General features: G+C 41.9%; 2 protein-coding genes across 4 annotated transcripts; one reads left to right on the top strand and one right to left on the bottom strand.

Moving 5' to 3' along the window:
- Window positions 1–975: 975 nt before the first annotated feature.
- Window positions 976–15,476, top strand: Nox (NADPH oxidase). Of its 3 annotated transcripts, none has more exons than XM_011141265.3 (20): window positions 976–1,354; window positions 1,974–2,144; window positions 6,975–7,069; window positions 7,197–7,308; window positions 8,152–8,249; window positions 8,365–8,485; window positions 8,662–8,812; window positions 8,901–9,111; window positions 9,318–9,544; window positions 9,747–9,935; window positions 10,104–10,297; window positions 11,658–11,979; window positions 12,059–12,197; window positions 12,286–12,458; window positions 12,684–12,837; window positions 12,950–13,167; window positions 13,472–13,662; window positions 13,794–14,003; window positions 14,406–14,609; window positions 14,682–14,996. In XM_011141265.3, the coding sequence occupies exons 2-20, from the start codon at window positions 1,998–2,000 to the stop codon at window positions 14,877–14,879; spliced, it is 3,354 nt and encodes a 1,117-aa protein (XP_011139567.2). In that variant the 5' UTR covers window positions 976–1,354; window positions 1,974–1,997; the 3' UTR covers window positions 14,880–14,996. The 3 variants fall into 3 exon arrangements, with proteins under 3 accessions (XP_011139567.2, XP_011139560.2, XP_011139577.2); XM_011141275.3 differs by lacking the exon at window positions 976–1,354 and adding an exon at window positions 15,182–15,476 and having other exon boundaries at window positions 1,998–2,144; window positions 14,682–14,910; XM_011141258.3 differs by having other exon boundaries at window positions 976–2,144.
- Window positions 15,477–15,773: 297 nt separating this feature from the next.
- Dgkepsilon (diacylglycerol kinase epsilon) lies at window positions 15,774–19,141 on the bottom strand. Its single transcript, XM_011141289.3, has 11 exons — window positions 18,927–19,141; window positions 18,363–18,564; window positions 17,960–18,131; window positions 17,747–17,877; window positions 17,502–17,649; window positions 17,182–17,399; window positions 16,946–17,091; window positions 16,699–16,867; window positions 16,430–16,610; window positions 16,217–16,353; window positions 15,774–16,130 (listed from the first exon to the last, which is right to left on the bottom strand). Exons 2-11 carry the CDS (start codon window positions 18,525–18,527, stop codon window positions 16,008–16,010), a joined length of 1,590 nt encoding a protein of 529 aa, XP_011139591.1. The 5' UTR covers window positions 18,528–18,564; window positions 18,927–19,141; the 3' UTR covers window positions 15,774–16,007.
- Between the last annotated feature and the right edge of the window lie 1,717 nt (window positions 19,142–20,858).

Here is a 20,858-nt window from a genome sequence, read left to right as displayed (position 1 = left end):
CTCCAACCAAACAATGGCAAATCTCTCTCTCTCTCTCTCTCTCTCTCTCTATTAGCCGATTCTAACATTATAATGATCTCACATTCACGCCGATAATGTCCAATATCCAATGAGATATCTTCGCGTCGTCGTACATGGCAAGAGCATGCGCATCGTAATTACGGGCTATTAAATAAAACGTAATCACATAATTGCACCGTACAAGATAATTCACTTAAATTTGCGGATAAAAAATGACGCTCAAGATTGCTAAACCGCGCGCTGAATATTAATACGAGCGTGGGATCACACGTGGAGTGCCGACGGTAAAGCGCCCGACCCGCGCGAACGGCGCTCGGAGGATCGAAGTCGAGGAGCGCGATCAAAACCGCAAATAAAAGAAAAAAAAGAAGCGAGAGAAGCGAATTATCTTGCGCAGGTGTTAAATATCCGGGACGACTAGGCATCTCGTCCCGCTGCGCCGCGCTAAGGTATACGTACATACGCGGATTCATCCATGGCGTGAAGCCAGTTTCTCCGCAAATTTACACAGGACCGCACGTTTCCGATAAGAGTCCGGCTCTCGCACCTGCGGCTCGGCCCGGCCGGTCCCGACAGTCGCTGTTGGAGAGAGACAGAAACAGAGAAGAGCAGACAAGAGACGAGGGAAAGGAGGAAGAGGAGCAAGAGAGCAGAGAACGCGACGAGGAGAGGAGAAGAAGGTGGAGGAACCCGGAGAGCTTGTCAAAAAGTGAAAGGTTGTCCGTCTCCTTTACCCCCACACGCGATCTGGATCTCCGGCAGAACCGATATCTACCTGTCTCCCTTCCTCTCTCTGTCTCGCTTTCTCCTTCTTTCACCTGTGTTCTCTCTCCTCCTCCCCCCCTCCCGCCCCTCCGCGATCCAATACGAACGTCTCTGCATGGTGGCACCAACACCACCAGCCAACGACACCATCGCGGCGCGCGAACGCGCCGGCTCTCGTTGATGCCCCGAGGATGATTTTCATTCAGGACTTTGCAGTAACGCCGAGACGCCGAAAGCGGCGATTTGCGCGCTCGCCGATGCGCGCCGATAAGTGAAGCTTTCCGCACGTACGTGCGAATTCAAAGCAGGCCCGAGCACGCGGCCGGCCGGGCCGGGCGATTAATTCATCGAGCGACCGAGCGACGACGAGGAATCGTCGCGAGGCGGACTCTCGTTCGCGCGCGCGCGCGCGCTCGCGAGGATATGTGACGATAGTCGGGAGACGGGCGATGTCGGGTCTCGTTCGGACTTTGATCCTGGTTTGAAAGTGACGCGTTTTCGGCCGGCTGCTTCCTCATCGGCACGCTGATCATCGGCGACGGAAAGTTATGAAAAGGGCGGCCGAGCGGTAACTATAAGCTCCGAGTCGCGAGGCAGAGCCGGTGTATTTACGTGGCTCGCGCGAGGATAAGGTAAACAGCACGTGTGTGTAAAGGAGCAGGATTCAGCACGGCGCCGAGCCGCGATTCCCCGATTCTTGTTTCATTCAAGTCGGTCGTGAAGACGAGAACGAAGTATCAGACACGTGTCGTGCGAATGCGATAACCTTTAAGCGCATCTCTTGATTTACGTTATCGCCGGTCATCGTTCCGTCGTGTCGATAATTCGGAGGAAAGTCGGTGATTTGAATTATTTGACCGAGAAACTTGATGAAGAGACGTGGGAGCGAAACTTTATCATATTATTTAGAAATTCCAAGGAAGAAGCGACTTTTCCCTCGAAAATCGATCGTCCTCTCTCTGGCGCTTGATCGAAACTTAACGCGACGTAAAGTTGCGAGCGTAAGCGCTCATTCACGCGAGTCAGCGCAAGTCGCTTATTGTGTCAGCTCCTCTCCCGATCGAGTACGACGAACGAGCGCGAGCCGCGAGAAATGCCAGGAAACTTCTTGTTGATCTCGTGATGAATTGCCGAAGTGGCAGTGATCTCGTTTCTTCGGTGGCACTCCCGTTCGTTTCTCACAACAGCCGTCGCGAAGAGTAAGCGGCGACATGGAAGAAAATATCAGCTGCATGGAGGAAGAATGTCTGATCGAGAGGAGGAGGACGACCACCCTGAAGGAGTGTAAGGAGATATTGCAGGAGGAAAGATCCGGGCGTTACAGCAAGGAAGCCTTCAGGAGACTCTTCCACGATCAGGTATCTGTCCGAGACACGAGTGGAAATATAAAACTAGACATATAAATAATAATAATAGTACATAATAATAGATGCGCTTTAACGAAATAACGGTAGTGTGAAACCAACTGGTGGCGAATTTTTGTTCATTCCTTCTGTTCGTTTTCATTCCGATGAACTCGCTCTCACCGGATTCCGAAGAAAACGTTTTCCGAGAGGCGTAAGAGTTGAAGATATAAATTAATCGGAAAGCATCGCGATCTCGTTGAGAGATAACGTTTCGCAGAATCGTCAAGATTAAGGGAACAAATTAATTGAAAAAGACTTGTACCTCCTTGAGATTTACACACGAGCGTCCGGTGAAGAAGTTGTCACGATCATTCTGACACGGAGCGAAATTGCCGCTCTTATTCGCAAGAGACTCGAGGATCATACACGGCAATTTCCGATTTACGACACACCGACTGATTTTACGGCTGACTGATTTTAAGCCTTTCGACGTATCCCCTCGCGAAAAGTGAGTGAAACGTTATCCCTTAGAAGGAAAGCGTAAAATCGTGTAAAAAGTATCGTACCTCATGAAAGGGGCCATTATTAAACGACAAGCTCATTAAATCGTAAATCCGAAGGTTCGGCACAGAGAGACAAACAAAACACGGTCGAGCAATTTAAGTAGCCCGCTGACATCATTATGCTCGTAAAAACTTTAATTCCATGCAGAGTCTCATGGTTAATGGACCGGATAAAAAGCATTTGCTAAACGATGAATTATAAACGAAACGTCGGACATCTCCCCGCGGAGAAGAAAGAGACGATCGCTATTGTATTATTCATTCATGAACGGGGATCCCCAAACGAGCTTCTTTACAAAGGCGGCTGCAAAACAAGAGAAGCTACTTGTATCTACACGAGATGTACACATTATCTTGCCAAGGATAAAAATAATTATGTCTCTATGTATCCTTAGTCGCGGCTGTATCTTCATTAAGATTGTGCAAAAAGCTGCGATAACGTACAAGTTGCAAAGCAACCTTTTGCTGTTTACCAACACAGTAAGGAGGATAGAGCGTCCTCGCGATGGCAATCTGGTCGCGGCACTTTCTTAAAGTGGCCATGAAGAATTGCAATTATTGTAATTATTGGCTCGCCGTTTCACTTTCTTTCGCGAACCGCAGGAAAAAAAGGCTCGCGTGGCACTAGACGTGAAATCTCGAAATTACATCACAAAGTCCCGGGGATATTGGCTCGTCGAGCGCGATTCTTGCAAAAAAAAAAAAAGAAAAGAAAAAAAAACGAAAAGAAAGAGAAGGCAATGAAGAAGAAAAAGGAACTTACGATTCCTCGCTATCGGCGTTTCTTCGGGCCGTAATTTATTTCATATCCGAATAACGAGATAATATATGTTCTCGTTAAGCGCGAAAAATGGCCGCAATCGATAGCCGAAACCGTGAGAATTCGAGTCTGAACGTCGTAACGAGAAATTCATTGCTCCAAGAAAATAGTTGAAAGTCCGAACGCAGAGATCTGACCAGGCTACTTTCTCGGCAAACGAATTACTTAACATTTGGCTTTGGAAAAAGGATATACCAGCCGATTGGTTGGACACGAGAACGAGGTGGGTTTAGATAAAACGTACACGGCACAAGAAACGACGCGGACTTACTGGTTGCGATTTTTGTCAGAAGAAACCGACCTAGTTTCGAAGATTGATAACCGATCGCCAGAATTACGGTGGCGCTCTCGTCGGTCGTTCTCCCGTCGGCGATTTAGAATAAAATATTTCGCAAAATCGTGCGACGAGTACACTCGTGCGATGAATACACTTTTCATTCCTACGAAGCCGCTCTCTTAGACGGTCGCACGGTCGGCTGTAACAAACTAATCTATATAAAAAGATCTCTATAAGCTCTCTATAAGGTAGCGATCGGTCATCCAGTCAATCATTTCACACTCCGGCGGAATGCGCTGTCATTATACCGACTTCGACTTGCGCAACGCGCAATTTGACAAAATTGACGCGTACACGTTGCGTGTGAGGCGTCGAGAGGTTGAACATGAGACTTCAGTCCTGTCCATTTGTCTTCGCGTTTCAGACAAATTAAATGCACGCAGTACATAAAATATTGGCATCTCTCTCTCTCTCTCTCTCTCTCTCTCTCTCTCTCTCTCTCTCTCTCTCTCTCTCTCTCTCGGCATTACCGTAACATTGAAATTCACAGAACGAGCTGAATCATCGATGAAGAAGTGATTTTCGTCTACGTGAATTTATCGCCACTTTATCATCTTCCGAGGGAAACTTTGAGAGATGAAGCATCGTACTTCTTCTAGTAGCCGCCATCGAGTCCATTCGCATGATGGTACATGTATCTCTCTTTCTCTCTCTCTCTCTCTCTCTCTCTCTCTCTCTCTCTCTCTGTCTCTCTCTCTGTCTGTCTCTTTTTTCTCAATTATAAGAAAACACGTTGCTGTCTAAATAAGGCGAGCCGCGCCGTAAATACGACGTGGGTTTTCCCATATCGGGCCCGAAGTGGGAAGTTTCGACGCTTCGCGATCGCGGAGGCCCAGCGCGACGTTTTATCGGACAATCGTCTCCGCGCTCGCGCGAGAGATCGCGATCAGCGAGCAATGAGTTCACGCTCGAGAATCCGCGCGTCGCCGTAGGAAAAGGAGACCCGAGGCGGCGGTGACGATACGATCGAAGGAAACGGGGGGTCTCTATCGAGGGCCTCCGGTTTTCGATCAAGGTGGCCGATCGCCCCAGGCGCGAGGCCTTGATGCTCCCCGAGCACCTCCGTCACTTGGGACCGATCGATCGATCGCAGGGACCAGTCGTAGAGTAGAACACAGCGCCGGCTGGGGCCGACACCTCGTTTACTGACCATCCATTAACCCTTTAATCGTCATCGTTACGAATCGCCGACACGCTATCGGCCGCCATTATCGGCCGGGCATCGTTAAGTATCACGTCGTTAAAAAGTATACGTTTCTTTCGATACCGAGGGCCGACTGATCGGAGGAGAAAGAGAAGCGAGACGGGACGATCGTTAAATAAGATATTTGTTTAATTTAAGGAAAGAACGCGCGGTAAGGTTTGCTTGAAACTTTGCTCGCGAAAAGTAATATTGTGAGCAATAATATCGGAGAAGAAGCGATAACAACACCGTTATATTAAATGTTATTGAACTAGAAATAATAATGTTACAAGAGAACATGTCCAACGTTCGTTGAATCGTTGATAGATATCGATAGAGACACCGGGAAAGATGTTATCGCGTTATTTGTACAATCCGTGATTCTGTTTCTACCTAGAATTTCCATCTGGAAATAAAATAATCGCGTATGTGATTCACAATAAGAATCATCATTATAATCATTATAATTATTATAAGCAGAAGAGGAGGGAGAAGAAAAACATGGTCGTTAATTTTGAGTTACAGAATGCGCGACGTCATTAGGTGCGGTTTAGAGACTTATAAATCCAAACGTCAGCAGCTTGCGCGCAAATGTACGCGCGTTTTACACATGTTCGCAATATTGAATAGCGAGATCAACATCGGCCTTTCAATGGGGAACCTTCGCGCGGAATTGTATCGTAAAGGTGACTGTGGCTTGTCGTATCGAGCCAGTACAATTGTCATGATTGATTATCATTTCCTCTCGTACCTGTGCGAGAGAAAAGCACTAAGAACGGCCGATTCGAGACATCGAACGTTCTTCTCTTGCATCGCTAATTTTAGAAGCTAGTCGCAGATTAGTCATGGCACCGTAACTATAGTATGAAACGCCGTCCTTTACCCGCGCGGTTCCGGATTGGTTTAAGTATGCTGGAATTTCTTCTCACGGACATCGCGTACTCGATACGAGTATCTTACTAACAGAAATATCAACAGTTGATTACATTATATTATTACACAAGCATAGCAGCAGGGTTGTATCCTCAAGGGATTTTCCAGCGGCAGGTCCTCTTTTATCATTTAATTTGCTCTTTCGTAGCGAATCCTCCGCGTCCAGATCGCTAGGAAACAAAACAAAACCAGAATCAGATCTTCTAAATCTCAAACACTGAATATTGATAATCCGTAAATAACAGCGCCGATCACCTTCGATCACCTGCGGCAAAATTCAACGTCATTGTCGTGCACATTTTTCTTCTCACTTTCATCATGACGAATATTTTCGTTAACGTCCGCACTGAAATCCGGGAACAAAGTATGCTCCAGCCGCGTGAGCGAGCCGCCGAAAACTCGACGCCAGCTCGTCGCAGAGGACGCTATCGAAATAAAACAAGAGAACAGAAAGCAAGATCGAAGGATACTCACCTCGTGCCGGCCGCGCTCACCGTCTGTGCTCTACGAGAGCAATATTGGGATAACGCTTCTGGATCTCGGCACTACGTGCCGAGGGAGCACGCGGTGCAGTCTCTCGTGACATTGACCCATATCCTCCGAATGATCGAGCGAGTGAGATACGCACGTGGGTACGTGTGTGTAACAGACTCGCCGCCGAGATCCGCGCCGATGGTGATCGATATGCGTCATAATCGACGTTAAAGCTGTCGCCGCGCCGTGCGCACCTTAGGCTAGAATTTTAATAAATCTGCTCCAGTGTCCCATTATCATGCATTAACTTTGCCCCAGATAATATTCGTGGCTCGGAGCGGTGGCCGTTAAAGCGACGGAACGCCTGTGTGCCTGATACGTATTTCAAAAAACACGGTCCTTCGCGAGCGACTCGTTCGGTGTCGATTCGCTCAGTCGCGTCGATTTGATTAGATGTAATAATGAGTATTACAGAAAGCTCGTCACAAGTGTAACATTTGCACGCCGCTTACGACCGATCGGTGTCTTTCAGGTGCTCCTTGGGAAATTATTTATATTGTTCGATCAGGACCGTGACGAGCTACTGAAACAGGACGAATGGATCGAGTTTCTCAAGAGGCGGTTGACGTGAGCTCTGTTCTTTTCTTTTCCATCATTTAAGCACATACGTATTTTTGCGCGCATGATTTGTAATCTCTTGATGATCTACACGCATATCCGCCCTCATAATGCGTCATCATCTTCGTTGTTTCAGAAACGAGAAGCAAAATGACTTTGTCGATCAGATCGAGAGCGTGGCGTACGTGCTATGCGGCGAGAATCCGATAAACCTCGCCAACTTCCGGCAGATTTTTCATACCAAAGGGGTGAGAGAGAACGCGTTACTTCTATATCTAGAGAAAATATACGCGGAAGTGATCAAAATCGATGTTTATCTAAGTAAATAAAATTGCTTTGTCAATACGCAAAAGAAACCGGGAAGCTTCCATTTACAGCAGGATGCTAAATAAAAAATTAAAGTAGGCTTACATTCAATTCTCTAATTCGTGGAAAAATTATGCTAATAATTTGACATCTAAATATTTTATTAATTTTGAAGACTATGCTTCTTCTCGGATGCTATCATTCCCGTCACATGTAGTGAATAAAAAAAACTCCAACTACGCGGTTTATAACGGAAGAAGAAATCACAGTCGCTCGCGTGTGTGGGTCGCCGGGACAGTACGATTAGACGAATAAATTTATGCGGAATCAGCGATGTAATGAGCGATCGGGAGGAAAGGAATCTCGATTCGTCGTTATCGTGAAAGACGTTAAGTCGGCGCAACGAGGTACCGCGACCTCGAAGGTGCTCATTCTTTAAAAATATATACGGAACTGAAGATGCGACTGCGACGTGTTTCTGCTTCAGGCACGTTCCGCATAATATACGATATTGTTCGCGTCGCTTCTTCAGCAACGTCTGTTTTGTAGAATCCACCACTGAGTGGCCGCGGAAAGTGTATAATTTTTATACATATTTCTCGCGTTAAACAGCGAGTGTGGTTGATTCCATTGAGAAAAGTCATTTCAGTGAAAAGTCGAGAGGAAGAATTCTTGCTTCATTCTTATCGATTTCAGTGACTGGACTTGAAAGCACCTTATAATTGCAGATATAAACTTTTCGCCGCACGCACGTATCTCGTGTCTATTTTATGTGTCTCTTACAGATTGCTGATAAACTGTTCCGGTTGATCGATCAAGAGAGCTCAGGGTACGTTACGTCCACTCAGATCATGGAATTCATATCTGGCATGAGCAAAACCAGGTGATGCGCTGATTGCAATTACTTTTGTCATCAATGGAATGAAGATTGTTTTTATTATTGAATCTTGAAATTTCTCGATCGCGCAAACTAGTAAGAAATCGAAATTTTACTTCAGGCCGCCCGCCGGCTTCGATAAAGGCAATCTCGAATGGCTGGAGAAGATATTCAAGCAGACTGTTGGAAACGAGAGAGAAATCCGGCGAGAGGAGTTTAAAAAGATCGTCACTTCGAAGAACGTAGGGAGGAGGCATTAGTATTCTTCATTTCAAACGGCGTATTTCAAACATCAACAATTTTTCAATTGAATTGATCGCGATTTTCCTCAAAACGTCCCATCGAAACGAGATAGCTGTGTCTGTTTTTCTTCACCGACGTTCACAGTCGAATAATATTCATTCAAATTATTTTTCAGCCGTTCTTCACCGAGAGAGTTTTCCAAATATTCGACAAGGACAACTCCGGCGCGATATCTTTGCAAGAATTTCTAGAGGCCATGCATCAATTCGCCGGCAAGTCTCCAGACGACAAGATTAGGTTCCTCTTCAAAGTTTATGACATCGACGGTAATGTTTCGCAACTCTGAATACACTTAGAGGGAGTATTTATGAAAGACGCTCAGATTACGTTTCATCTCTTCCGGAACGACAACAGGCGATGGTTTAATACAACTTCGCGAGTTGGAGCACGTAATGAGAGCCTGCATGGAGGAAAACGGTATGAAGTTCAGCGACGAGCAAATCGAGGACTTGACGATCGCGCTCTTCGAGGATGCCGATCAAGGTAACAGAGGAGCGATCACCTTCGAGGCTCTGAAGAGGCAGCTAGAGAAGCACGACGGTCTGCTGGAAAATCTCTCGATCAGGTTTGACAGAGAATTATAAGATGCGAGCAGTTACGGAATTCTCTAAAAATTGCAGATCTCTCGAATTTCCGATGTTGTCGCTTCGATCGAATTCATTTTGAACTTTTCTTATATCTCCCCCCCCCCCCGGCTTGGAAGTTTTGTCAATCGCTGCACCCTCCAAGTCTCAGCGGTGAACGTAAGAAATAACAACGAAACAATCGTAGCATAGATCGGTGGCTAGTACCACCGCAGCCGAAGCCGAAACAGAAGTCCGCTTTGGGCCTGTTTTCGTCTCTTCGTCCGTACCAGCTCACGAGGCCGTACATGAAGAACAATTACGTCTACATCGCCTTCATCTCAATATTCATCGTCATCAACGTGGCTCTCTTCGTTTCTCGTCTCTACGAGTACCGGAATGCCAGCGGCTACGTGATGCTCGCGCGCGCATGTGGTAAGACAATCTGACAATACGCGACGTCCCATCTTCCGTGGTGACGGAAGCTTCTTCAGCTAATTCAAGCTGCATTTTCTTGACTGTAACACTCGAATATCACGTAGTCGAATATCAGGTTCAGGTTCAGAGGGAATCACCGTCCGAGTCCGAATAAAATAGCTCCGAATGGACCTGAATTAATCTCGAAACGATTTTTCAGGACAATGTCTGAACTTCGACTGTACGTTCATCCTGGTTCTGATGCTGCGCCAGTGCATCACCTTTTTGCGGACGCACGGCTTTAACTCTGTGGTGCCTCTGGATCATCACATATATCTTCACAAGATGACGGGGCTCCTAATCGGCGTTTTCAGCATCGCGCACGTTCTAATGCATCTCATTTATTGCGGTATGCTCAATATCTCTTCCAAACACCTCTTCGCTAATTCTCAAAACTAAGAGAGTGTCTGCTCTCGAGAAGAAAAATAGCCAATGCCATTCCGAGTGAAGTCTCTCTTTTATAGCTGCCTGTAGCGGGATTATAAATAACAACAATTATGTATCTGATTAAACGCAGGCACGGTGATACTTAAAGACGAAGACATGAACAGCGGAAACTACACGATGACCGAATGGCTGTTGACAAGTCGACCTGGACACTTTGGCTTGGTGGCGGGCAGCGCGTATCCGACTGGAGTTGTTCTGCTCATTATACTCCTCATCATGACCCTCTGTTCGATGTCCTTCGTACGGCGGGGAGGATGCTTCGAGGTACTTTGATTCTCATCGCCCACACGCGGGCATTGAACACTTCGTGTCGTAACTGAGATTAGTTATCTCGACGATTTTATATACAGGGTGCTAAATTTCAAACAGATAACAGGTAAAAAATCTCTAAAACTAAATGATGGTGAAGCCCGCCTTTTTTTTATATTGTATCGTTTCGAAGGGGACACATTTTGATTAAAACAAAATTTAATTTTTGGTGGAGGTGCCAAGGTAAAAAGAAGGTCAAACTTTTCTTTTAATGGAACTCTTTTAATTTTTTGAACACCTACGTTTGTAGCCTTTGTCATGACGAATTCAACAACCACATACTCAAGATGATTAGCAGTCAAATAATGGAAAAAGGAAGACTCAGGAAAGAAAAAAATAATGCTTGAATAAAGCAAGGAAGAAATAAACTTTATTAATAAATTTTCCATAAGAACAAAATATCTCAGAAAAAAGAAGCGTTTTTCTCCTCGAAATGGAGAATTTCATTAATTTAAGTGTTCGGAATGTTGTCCCCTTGCATCTTCTGCAAGCCTGCAATCTTCGTTGAAAATCATTAAGCACTCTTTGTAATTCGCTCGCCGAAATTATTTGACTCGCTTCGCATACTCGTTGCATCTTTGACGGTAAATTCTAGCAGTCTTCTCTAGCATTTTGTTGATATTCACCTTAAATAAATTAAGATCATGTCACGATATTCCTCATTATAGTATAACGCACCATAACGCAAATTACGAAAGAAAAGAAGGTGAAAACACAACTTATTCTAACGATTACACTAGTCACACTCGTGTTCAATATCAATAACTGACTTGGTTGAAATAATACCCATCCCCACACATACGTACATACGCCTAGTCTATCTGTTATGTGTTCATTTTCTGAAGAATGTTTATAGTTTTTGCATCGTCAACGCCAACATCCATTCCATATCCACTTCTACTAAGCTTTAACGCAGGAGGATCATGATAGAATTTTGCCAATATAAACAAGATAAACTTTGATTTTATTAAGATGTATTAATAAAGTTAACGAGTCTTTTTTCCATTATTTGACCTCTAATCACCTTGAGTATGTGGTTGTTGAATTCGTCATGACGAGGGCTACAAACGTAGGTGTTCAAAAAATTAGAGTCCCATTTGAAAAAACGTTTGACCTTCTTTTTACCTTGGCGCCTCCACCCAAAATTAAATTTTGTTTCAATCAAAATGTGTCCCCTTCGAAACGATACAATATAAAAAAAAGGCGGACCTCAATATTATTTAGTTCTCGAGATTTTTTACCTGTTACGTTTGAAATTTAACACCCTGCATATCCTCCTCCCATTCTCCTGTAATTTTCTCTCGTCTTGCGCAAGGTGTTTTATTGGTCCCATCTGCTGTACGTACCGTTCTGGATTCTCATGATTTTCCACGGCCCCAATTTCTGGAAGTGGTTCATCGTACCGGGTATCATATACTCGGTCGAGAGGATCCGCCGGCTGGTATGGCTGCGTTCTCAGCGCGGAAAGACGTACATAAGTTCCGGCCTGCTGTTGCCTTCGAAGGTGACGCACCTGGTCATCAAGAGACCGCCGCATTTTCACTTTCACCCCGGCGATTACGTATTTGTGAACATTCCGATAATAGCGAGATACGAGTGGCATCCTTTCACCATCAGCAGCGCTCCGGAGCAAGCGGGTGAGCCTTTATTGTCCCTCGCATTGTTGTCTCTTCGTCCCCCTCGCGACATTTAACGATGTCAACGGCGAAATTGTAGATTACATATGGCTGCACATTCGCGCGGTCGGCGAGTGGACCAACAGCTTGTACTCGTATTTCGAGAAGGAGCAAATCAAGCTTCATCACGGCGATATCTTACCCATCGAGAATGCCGCGAGTACTCCTCGCAAGAAATCGTAAGTCCGTTGCAACTTGATGGACGAGTAAACATTGAGTGAGATTACTTTTATGTCAACGGCATAAGAATAATTTTATCATGCGTAGGTTTCTCAGCAGCAAGAAGCCGCCTCTTATCATGAAGCAAAAGCCCTCGACGGAATCTTTGCAGCATCCCTATGGTCTCGACAATCCCATGTTCGTATCTGATTTGGCGAAGACAATGTCACCCACGAGTACACCTATTAATAATCAATCTGCGTACTTAAAAACTCCGGAAAGTAAGGCCTGCTTACAAGATAAAATATACCTTCGACACGCGAAATCTCACTGCATTTTTATTATTCTGTCGTAAAAATAATGAATTCGAGAGATTGTCTCTCCCGTTGGTCACGTTATCGACGTAATATGCAACGAAAATTAATGAATTAAATGAATTAAATGACATTGATAAAAATTAAATTTGGAAAACTGACGCGTGTTGCACGTATAAATTCGACCGACAGATACGCCAGGATCGGACAAGGATCCTAAGGGTTTGGTTACGGGGAGAGACAGGAGAATCCATCAGTTGCTTCTTGGCAGCAAGCTGCCGCTCGAAAAGTCGCGTTCCATGCCGGACATGCAAACAAAGAAGAAGAAGAAAGAACGACTCAGAGTGTGAGTAGATTTACACGGCGTAAGAGCGGTTCTTGCAGATAGAGCGATCCTTGTCCATTCATTAAGTGTTTTATTTAATATGATGCATGATTTTGCTCCTGTGGTGCCGCAGACTTCGCGATTACATGAGATCGGAGTCGGAGAGAAGCTTCGACGAGTGCCAGATGAAACGCGCGCGACTGAAGTCGTTGGGCCTGGCATACCTGAGTCCGCAAAATAAGTCACTGGCCCAGAGCTTTCGATATATGCGAACAAAGCCGACCATCATTGCCTTCAAAACACCCAGCTTCGAAACGTGTGATTACGATGTCGATGCGCCGTCGAACTCCGGTGAGTGTCAGAAAAGAGATATATCCTTTATTTAGAAGTACAAAAGGTTCTAAAAAGCAGAGGTCATCTGTAATGTAAAATAATGTGGCACGATTTTGAAATATTCCCATAAAAATGAGTCACGTCATTTATAACGACTGAAAGAGAAACAGCTTGTACGAGTAAAAATGACTTAAATCATCAATCACGAGTAAAATTTACATCGACCTAGATGTTATCATCTACGGATGTGTCATCACCGAATAACGATATCAAATGCAAATTCGCGCGGTAATAATATTCTTCATCCGTCACGCGCGTACAGCATCCAATGCAAACGCTGGAGCGAATGAAGCGACATCGAACACATCGGCAGATATACAAGTCGCCGCGGAAGAAGGAAGATTGAGGAAGAATTTCAGCGAGACCAACATGCGCAACTCGGGAAGCTTAGATTTGTCTTTCGAGAGTTCCTCTCATTCGCCCATCAATTATCCCGTCGGAAAGCCGCTGGAGGTAAAGCATCTCATCCTTGCGCAACATTTCTCGCGACACTTTCGAAGCTGCCGAAAGAGAGAGAGAGAGAGAGAGAGAGAGAGACTGACGGCTTCAATCGCTCCGAAACTGACTATAAGTTGCCATCGTAGATCTTCCTAGACGGTCCTTACGGTGCGCCGTCGAGTCACATCTTCCGAGCACAACATGCGGTTCTAATCGGCACGGGAATCGGAGTTACGCCCTTCGCCTCCATATTGCAATCGATCATGCATCGATACTGGAAAGCGAGGCACACCTGTCCGAAATGCTCGTTTTCCTGGGCCAGCGAAATTCCGCACACTGTAATGAACTTACGAAAGGTAGATACAAGAGGTTTCATTAAAATTCCTCAATTCTCGCATCGCTCATTCTTTTTCATGAAATTTATACGAGTTCTTCGATTACGAGGGTGGTCCAGCAATGTTGAATCAAGAATATAAAATTGACCGGAGTAAAAAAATTGCTATTGCCGTTTATAATTCTACTGCAGGTAGCTGCAGTAAAAGAGATGTCTCTTGAAATGGCTACTCTTCTTTTCGAGAGCAAATAATTTTCAGGATTTTGAGAGTTATTGAACACTTGAAGTGAAAATTGATTTAAAGAGATATCGAACATACCGCAGTAAATAAAATGCATTAGAAGTACGAGGGGTACGATGCTGAAGAAGCCGATAATCTTTTCATAGACGCGATTCAATTCCACCTTCGGAATATCTTTCGCAGGTGGACTTCTTCTGGATCAATCGCGATCAACGTTCGTTCGAGTGGTTCGTGAACTTACTGTCTCAACTCGAGATGGAACAAGCCGAGTTAGGTATCACCATGGAACGCTTTTTAGAGATGCATATGTACATCACAAGCGCGTTGCAGAAGAATGATATGAAAGCAGTTGGCTTACAACTGGCGATGGATCTCCTGCATGAAAAGGTGGGAGAGAATGTTGAAGTGTGTGAAATTTGCATTAGTAATTAAGCTTACTCATTGCTTCTCATTAATTAGGAGAAGCGAGATCTCATCACAGGCTTGAAGACCAGAACGAACGCCGGTCGTCCTAACTGGGATAAGGTGTTCAAGCAACTTCAGGATAGAAAGAAAGGAAAGATCACGGTCTTTTATTGCGGCCCGCCGCAACTCGCCAGAATCCTCCGATACAAATGCGACCAGTTCGGATTTTGCTTCAGAAAAGAGTCCTTTTGATATCTGCAAGAAAAAAAACGGATTTCTCTCGGTAATTATGTCGGCGCAAGATGTTGGTGTGAAAAATGTTAACAGTAATTCGTTATTTCCCACGTGTTTTATTTCTGTCAATTATAACTGTATAATATATAAAAACTGTATTTTAATAAATTATTTTTTTCTCAATTTTAATACTTACGGAAAATCTTCATCGGTGGCATTTCGGATTACAATTTTCTTATTCCTAATTAATCTAGAAATACCTTCGGCATCTAATTTCACTCTTCCAATTGCTAATCAATCAATATTTTTTATCATTCTAGCCATTTCGTGCATTATCCAGGCAAGAATCAGAAAGAGAGTGAAATGGAACTGCCGTTCTGTCATTTCTATAAAAAAAAAGATTAATTTTCTCGTTATTTTAATTTTATCGATCAAACGGAACCGCAGGAATTTTTACGTCACTTTTTTCAAATTATTTCCAAATTTATATATTATGAGAAATCTTTTCATAACTCGGATTGAAGTGTCACAACGAATGAATTTCTCGATTACCTGAAATTAGTTAATTATACGTGAATCGACTGTAATATATCAATACGTAATGGAAGAAAGGTAAATAAAACTACAACACGTTATTTCGCATAAAAGAAAGAGAGAAAAAAGGAAAGAGAGAGAGAGAGAGAGTTGGTTTTATTAAAAAAATTCCTTTTATAACGTCCAAAAGAACTTTATGAATCCAATTAAACTGTTAGTATTCGCAAGCGTATTACACATAACGATGTTACAAATATTGCGTTAGTTAGTAAGTACACATTGCATGTTATATGATTATATATAGTTATTATACATATATGAGTATATAATAATTATATAATTATCAATTATATATATATATATATATATCATATACAACATACAATTTATATAGCTTTGGAGTAACTCTTTGGCTAGGTTTAATTACTTCCATAATACTGTTGATACAAATTGTCTAATACTTATGTTGCACTATACATCATCGAAAAGCTGATTTATAATCGAGTTTAGACGTATTGAATATCGTTTCTTCAACAGCTCGTTACACATCCATGAACAAATGCATTAGTATAAATGCGTATATGATGCAAGCAGCACCATGCTCGAAAATGCTTAATTGTCGGTATTATTCTTCAACATAGATGCCTGATTACAGTGCGTTATGCTGAATTCGCAAGGATGTTGGTACCATGGCTCACCGTCCACTTGCATAGCGCACGCTCGCAACAATTTGATCTAAATAATACAAACGATACAATATATACATCGTATGCACTAATATACGCGAGAAAATCTTTTCAACAGTTTAATACTGCGAATACCTTTACTGATTTAGCTTGACCAATCCGGTGTGGCTTCGAGAGACCTATTTGCAACTGCGCCATGTGGAATGAAGAGTAAAGGGCTACTACTTCCAACTTACCGTCGCTAATATCTTGTGCATTCACGTGTCCCTCATCTGTTTGACATTTGAGTGATTTTAAGTGATCCTCTTTAAGTGAGAATCCTTCAATACAGAATTTTATTAGACTAACCTTCCGTTCCCATTTTCCACAAATCGACTCCTGCAGCCCAAGATGGAATGTTAAGTACCACTACACTTTCAATGGAAGGCAACTCCACTTTCTGGTCGTCTAAATAGACCTCCAAACTCTGATCGAGATCTTTGCACTCCCTTTCTACAACTTGTTGCGTGCCGAAGCATAAGTACAATAACTGCAACGCACATAGATATACCGAATGACAACCTCAACGTTGCTCAACAAACTTGCGAGAAACTTGTTTATTCAACAAAGAGGGATACCTTGTTAAATATTCTATGACTAAACAGGTAAAACCGACTCTCTCTTGTACGATGAAAATTCAAAGTTACTTGTGCGTCTACGCCCACGCTTATGTAGTTGTACATAAACAGCGTCCGATGCGTTCCTCTAAATCCTAATCCACGGTTTGGCTCTATTTTTACAGACCACCTAAATTCTCCAAAAAATTGCAAAGAAATTATATCTAATAACCGTTGATGTAAAAGCATGTTGTGTTTCATTCCATACCTGTCAAGTTTTACTTCTTGTGCTGCCCGTATCTTCTGCAGGACCTCAACTGGATCCATATGCTTGTCATGTTCCTTTCCCCATCCTAATACTCTGGATAAATCATTGCCCGTCCCCAAAGGAATTATTGCCACCGACGGAACAGGCTATATCGTACAAAAATATTTATTTATATTCGTGCTGAAATATAACATACGTGTAACCATAATAAAAAAATAAATAAATAAAAATACCACCTGCAAGCCGAGCTTATCAATAGTATTCAGCAACCAAGAAATCGTTCCGTCTCCACCTGCTACAAGAACAGTGCATGGAGTTTTCCCTAATAAGCGGCACCATTCGAGAGCAGCGACCGGGTCACGTTCCGCTAAATCCACAACTTGTGCAGGATTTAACAGTCTTCTGAACAGAGATAGAATTTTATCTCCATCATTGTTTCCAGATTTTCTATTTCCTACACAAAAGAACATCATGAAGATTTATTCGCTTAATAAAATTACTTTATCTGTACAGATATTTTAGAAGCAATTTATTGTTGGTTTGGATTCTTATTTACCTACAACAATAATTGGATTCCATTTAGGCCAGTTTGGTGTTATAACAGAACGAAGGTGCAACCTACGTCTCATTGTCCTACGTCGATTTATCACTTCTAAGCTTCCTGGTGGAATAATCATTAATTTGAACGATCCAAAATCACATATCTGAAAAGCAGAGAGACATAAGCATGATTATTTCTTGCAAATTATTCTTAAAAAATAAGACATGTTAATGTAGAAAAAAGATTTTGTTGATTATTACTTCAGAGAGGACAGATTTGCACGTTTCATGAACACATCTCTGACACCAACAACACCACCAATCTGTGAGACCAGGTTCTATGTCACATTCTTCTTTACAGACATAGCAAATGGCGACAAGTGGCAGATTACCTTTATAAATACAGGGAAAAAATATTTGGAAAGATTAAATATATCCATTATACAAAATAATAAACATAACCAGTAAGCATACCTTTGATCCAATGATGTTTCATTGGTTGCTCATTACTGAGTGTGATAACTTTGCATTTAAGTTGTTTATCTGCAAGCTTTATGCAATTTCGGTCTGCACAGACACCACAAGAATCACAGTAAAGACCATCAATATTCAATAATAAACTCTCGCAAATACTGCAGTAATATGCCTGTATGTGAATGTACATGTATAAAAAATAATTCTGTAAATTTTACATATTAATTTTATTATTACTTTCAAGATTTTGACAACTTAATAAATCAAGTAGACAGAGATATAAGATACAAGAAGTACAAAACAGAAGAACGATATGAAGTTAAGTCAGATCACAGTTGAATCTTTTTATATTATTATCGATAGAAAAAGTTGATTTAAACTATTGTATTACTCTTGAAAGTACCTTGGTTATTCCCCTGACTGTTTTCCAATTATGCTCTTTTGTGATATCCCTAATTGGAATATGCTGATCATCTACGAGATATCGTAAGAAATTTAATGTAAATATAAAGAAAACCATAGTAGACAACATAGCTGGAACAATAGTATTCAAGTTTTCTTCCCACATGATGTCCAATTGCAGGATTCCAAAAGTTTACAAAGTTCTAAAATAAATATAACATTATAAGCATAGCTTGTTTGTCCAAAGCAATGTTTCTTACATCCAGTGTTATAAATTTAAATTAATACTTTAAAAAATATATCACAATTATACAAAATACATATGATGCTTTTAAAAGTAATATATGACATTGACATTGAAATAAATAATTAATTAACTCACTATAGTATATAGACACATTGCATATATATAAAAATCTCTATTCTACAATTATATTTTTCACAAAATAATAAAAATTATATCAAATATATCCATGTGTTATAAGAAGTTTATTAAGATTTCTATAAGAATGTACAGAGAGAAAATATAAAATACAACGATAGTGATTAATGCTACTACGATTACCTCTTATACGACAAACGTGATAATCACTGTTTGCATCTCATGTTATTTGAATTTTGTAGATCATACATTATGCATTTATACACGCATCTTCCGATGTCGTGTATCGAATCAACTACATTTATCGCTTTGTCTGCCATTGATTCTCACATACTGGCCATCTGCAATAACAACTGATACAGCAGTTGGATCGAAGGTCCAAGCTCATAATAGATGTAGCAAGTTTTTAATGTCAAATCAATAAAAATGTTATTCTTATGAATAAAAAAATTACACAATATATTTAAATAACTGTTCGACAGAGCCTTTGAAAAGTAAAAACTTTGTTCGATTCGTCGCTGAGTCGTACTACTTGAAGATGAAAGTAGATATGATATGACACCACTAGATGGCGCCAGATGGTCTGTGAAGTGCGTTTCAAAAATTCGATATTTTTTTGTGACGTTAAAAATTATTAAATTATCAAATATCAATGTCATTGTAACAAATTGTTTAAATGTTGTTTCTTTTTTCCATTATCGCCCATTTCTATGCAAAATATCTATAAAACGATATTGGGTCGAACGATCTACTGTACGTTACCGCCCTCTCAGCACACTTTTTAACAGAATCTGAAGCTCCTGGCAAATTGCGGGAATATGGCGCCAGGAGATAGATGCGTACGAGTACCTGCGAAATTTCGGAATAATTGTAAGTTATAAAATAATCAATGGATTGTAGATTAACTAAATCCTACATCATTATTACGTTCCCTTACATTTGTATCGTCAAAGTATGTATCGATTCGAACGTACTTTGATGATATTAAGAGTATTGTCAAACAATGCCGTTAGATTCAAAGTTGTGATTATTCGATTCAAAATGGACGATTATATATTATGCACAAACGGCGATGGTGGTAACGTCGATTTCACGCGCAAGATGTATTTCCGCGAAATAACGTCTTCTCTTGCGACATTACTTTTCGATCTTGTCATGGACATGAGACTCACCGATAGAGGTTAATTTCGTTAGATACGTAAATGCGTGTTCAAATCCTGTCATTACTAAAATCCTCCGGAATTGTTCTAGGTTTGCCAAAATCTATTAACGAAGTTGGTTATTACACCTAGAAGTCTGCATAATATCCACTTCTGGTCCATTGTCCCTCTCCAAATACGTCCTACACACACATACACACGCGCGTGCACGTGCATTCTGCGAGAGATGTGTAAGTCATATTTATATTTTAATGAATCGCATTTACGAGTTTATCTAGCAAATATTCAAATCGAATTTACGAATTTGCAAATTTGTCTAACAAATGCTGCTTGCGAAACGACACGGCAATTTGTAAAAGAACGCCTTTGTGCTACGAGAGAAAAATGCGAAATTTATTACTTTCTTCAAGTAAATAAGGACTTCTATATAATCCTTACACATATAATGCACTTTTCAAAGACGATTGATTTAATGATACTGTTTGAAATAATTACTGCGTTTTTATCTTTTAAAACGCACTCTAATTTAATTTAAGATCTTGATCCTCGATAAACACGGAGCTCCTTCGTAAACATGTTATTTTAATCCTCTTAGTCACCCTGGTATCTGTTTAATTCCACAAGAATCCTCCGAGAAAAAAGAAATCCCCAAAATATTTTCAAGAGCCTGTTTGCGAGGGAAAGAGGCTCCTCTTTATCGCTCATTGAATTTCGCGAACTGCCTCGCTGGCATTCTTTACCATGACGAGATGGCGCATCGCCGATAAGGAAGCCTCACCGATGACCGTGTCATCATCATCATCATCATCATCATCATCATCATCATCGTCATCGTCATTCATTCATTGGCCACTTCCTGTGTTTACACAGCGTCGTCTACCTTCCGCTACCGTTGACCTCCCGACCGGACCATCGGTCGGGGGTGACTGACTGACTGACTGACAAACAGACAGAC

The sequence above is a fragment of the Harpegnathos saltator genome, unplaced genomic scaffold (assembly GCF_003227715.2).
Source record: "Harpegnathos saltator strain DR-91 unplaced genomic scaffold, Hsal_v8.6 scaffold16, whole genome shotgun sequence".
Taxonomy (NCBI): Eukaryota; Metazoa; Arthropoda; class Insecta; order Hymenoptera; family Formicidae; genus Harpegnathos; species Harpegnathos saltator.
This window is presented reverse-complemented; position numbering and strand designations above follow the sequence as displayed.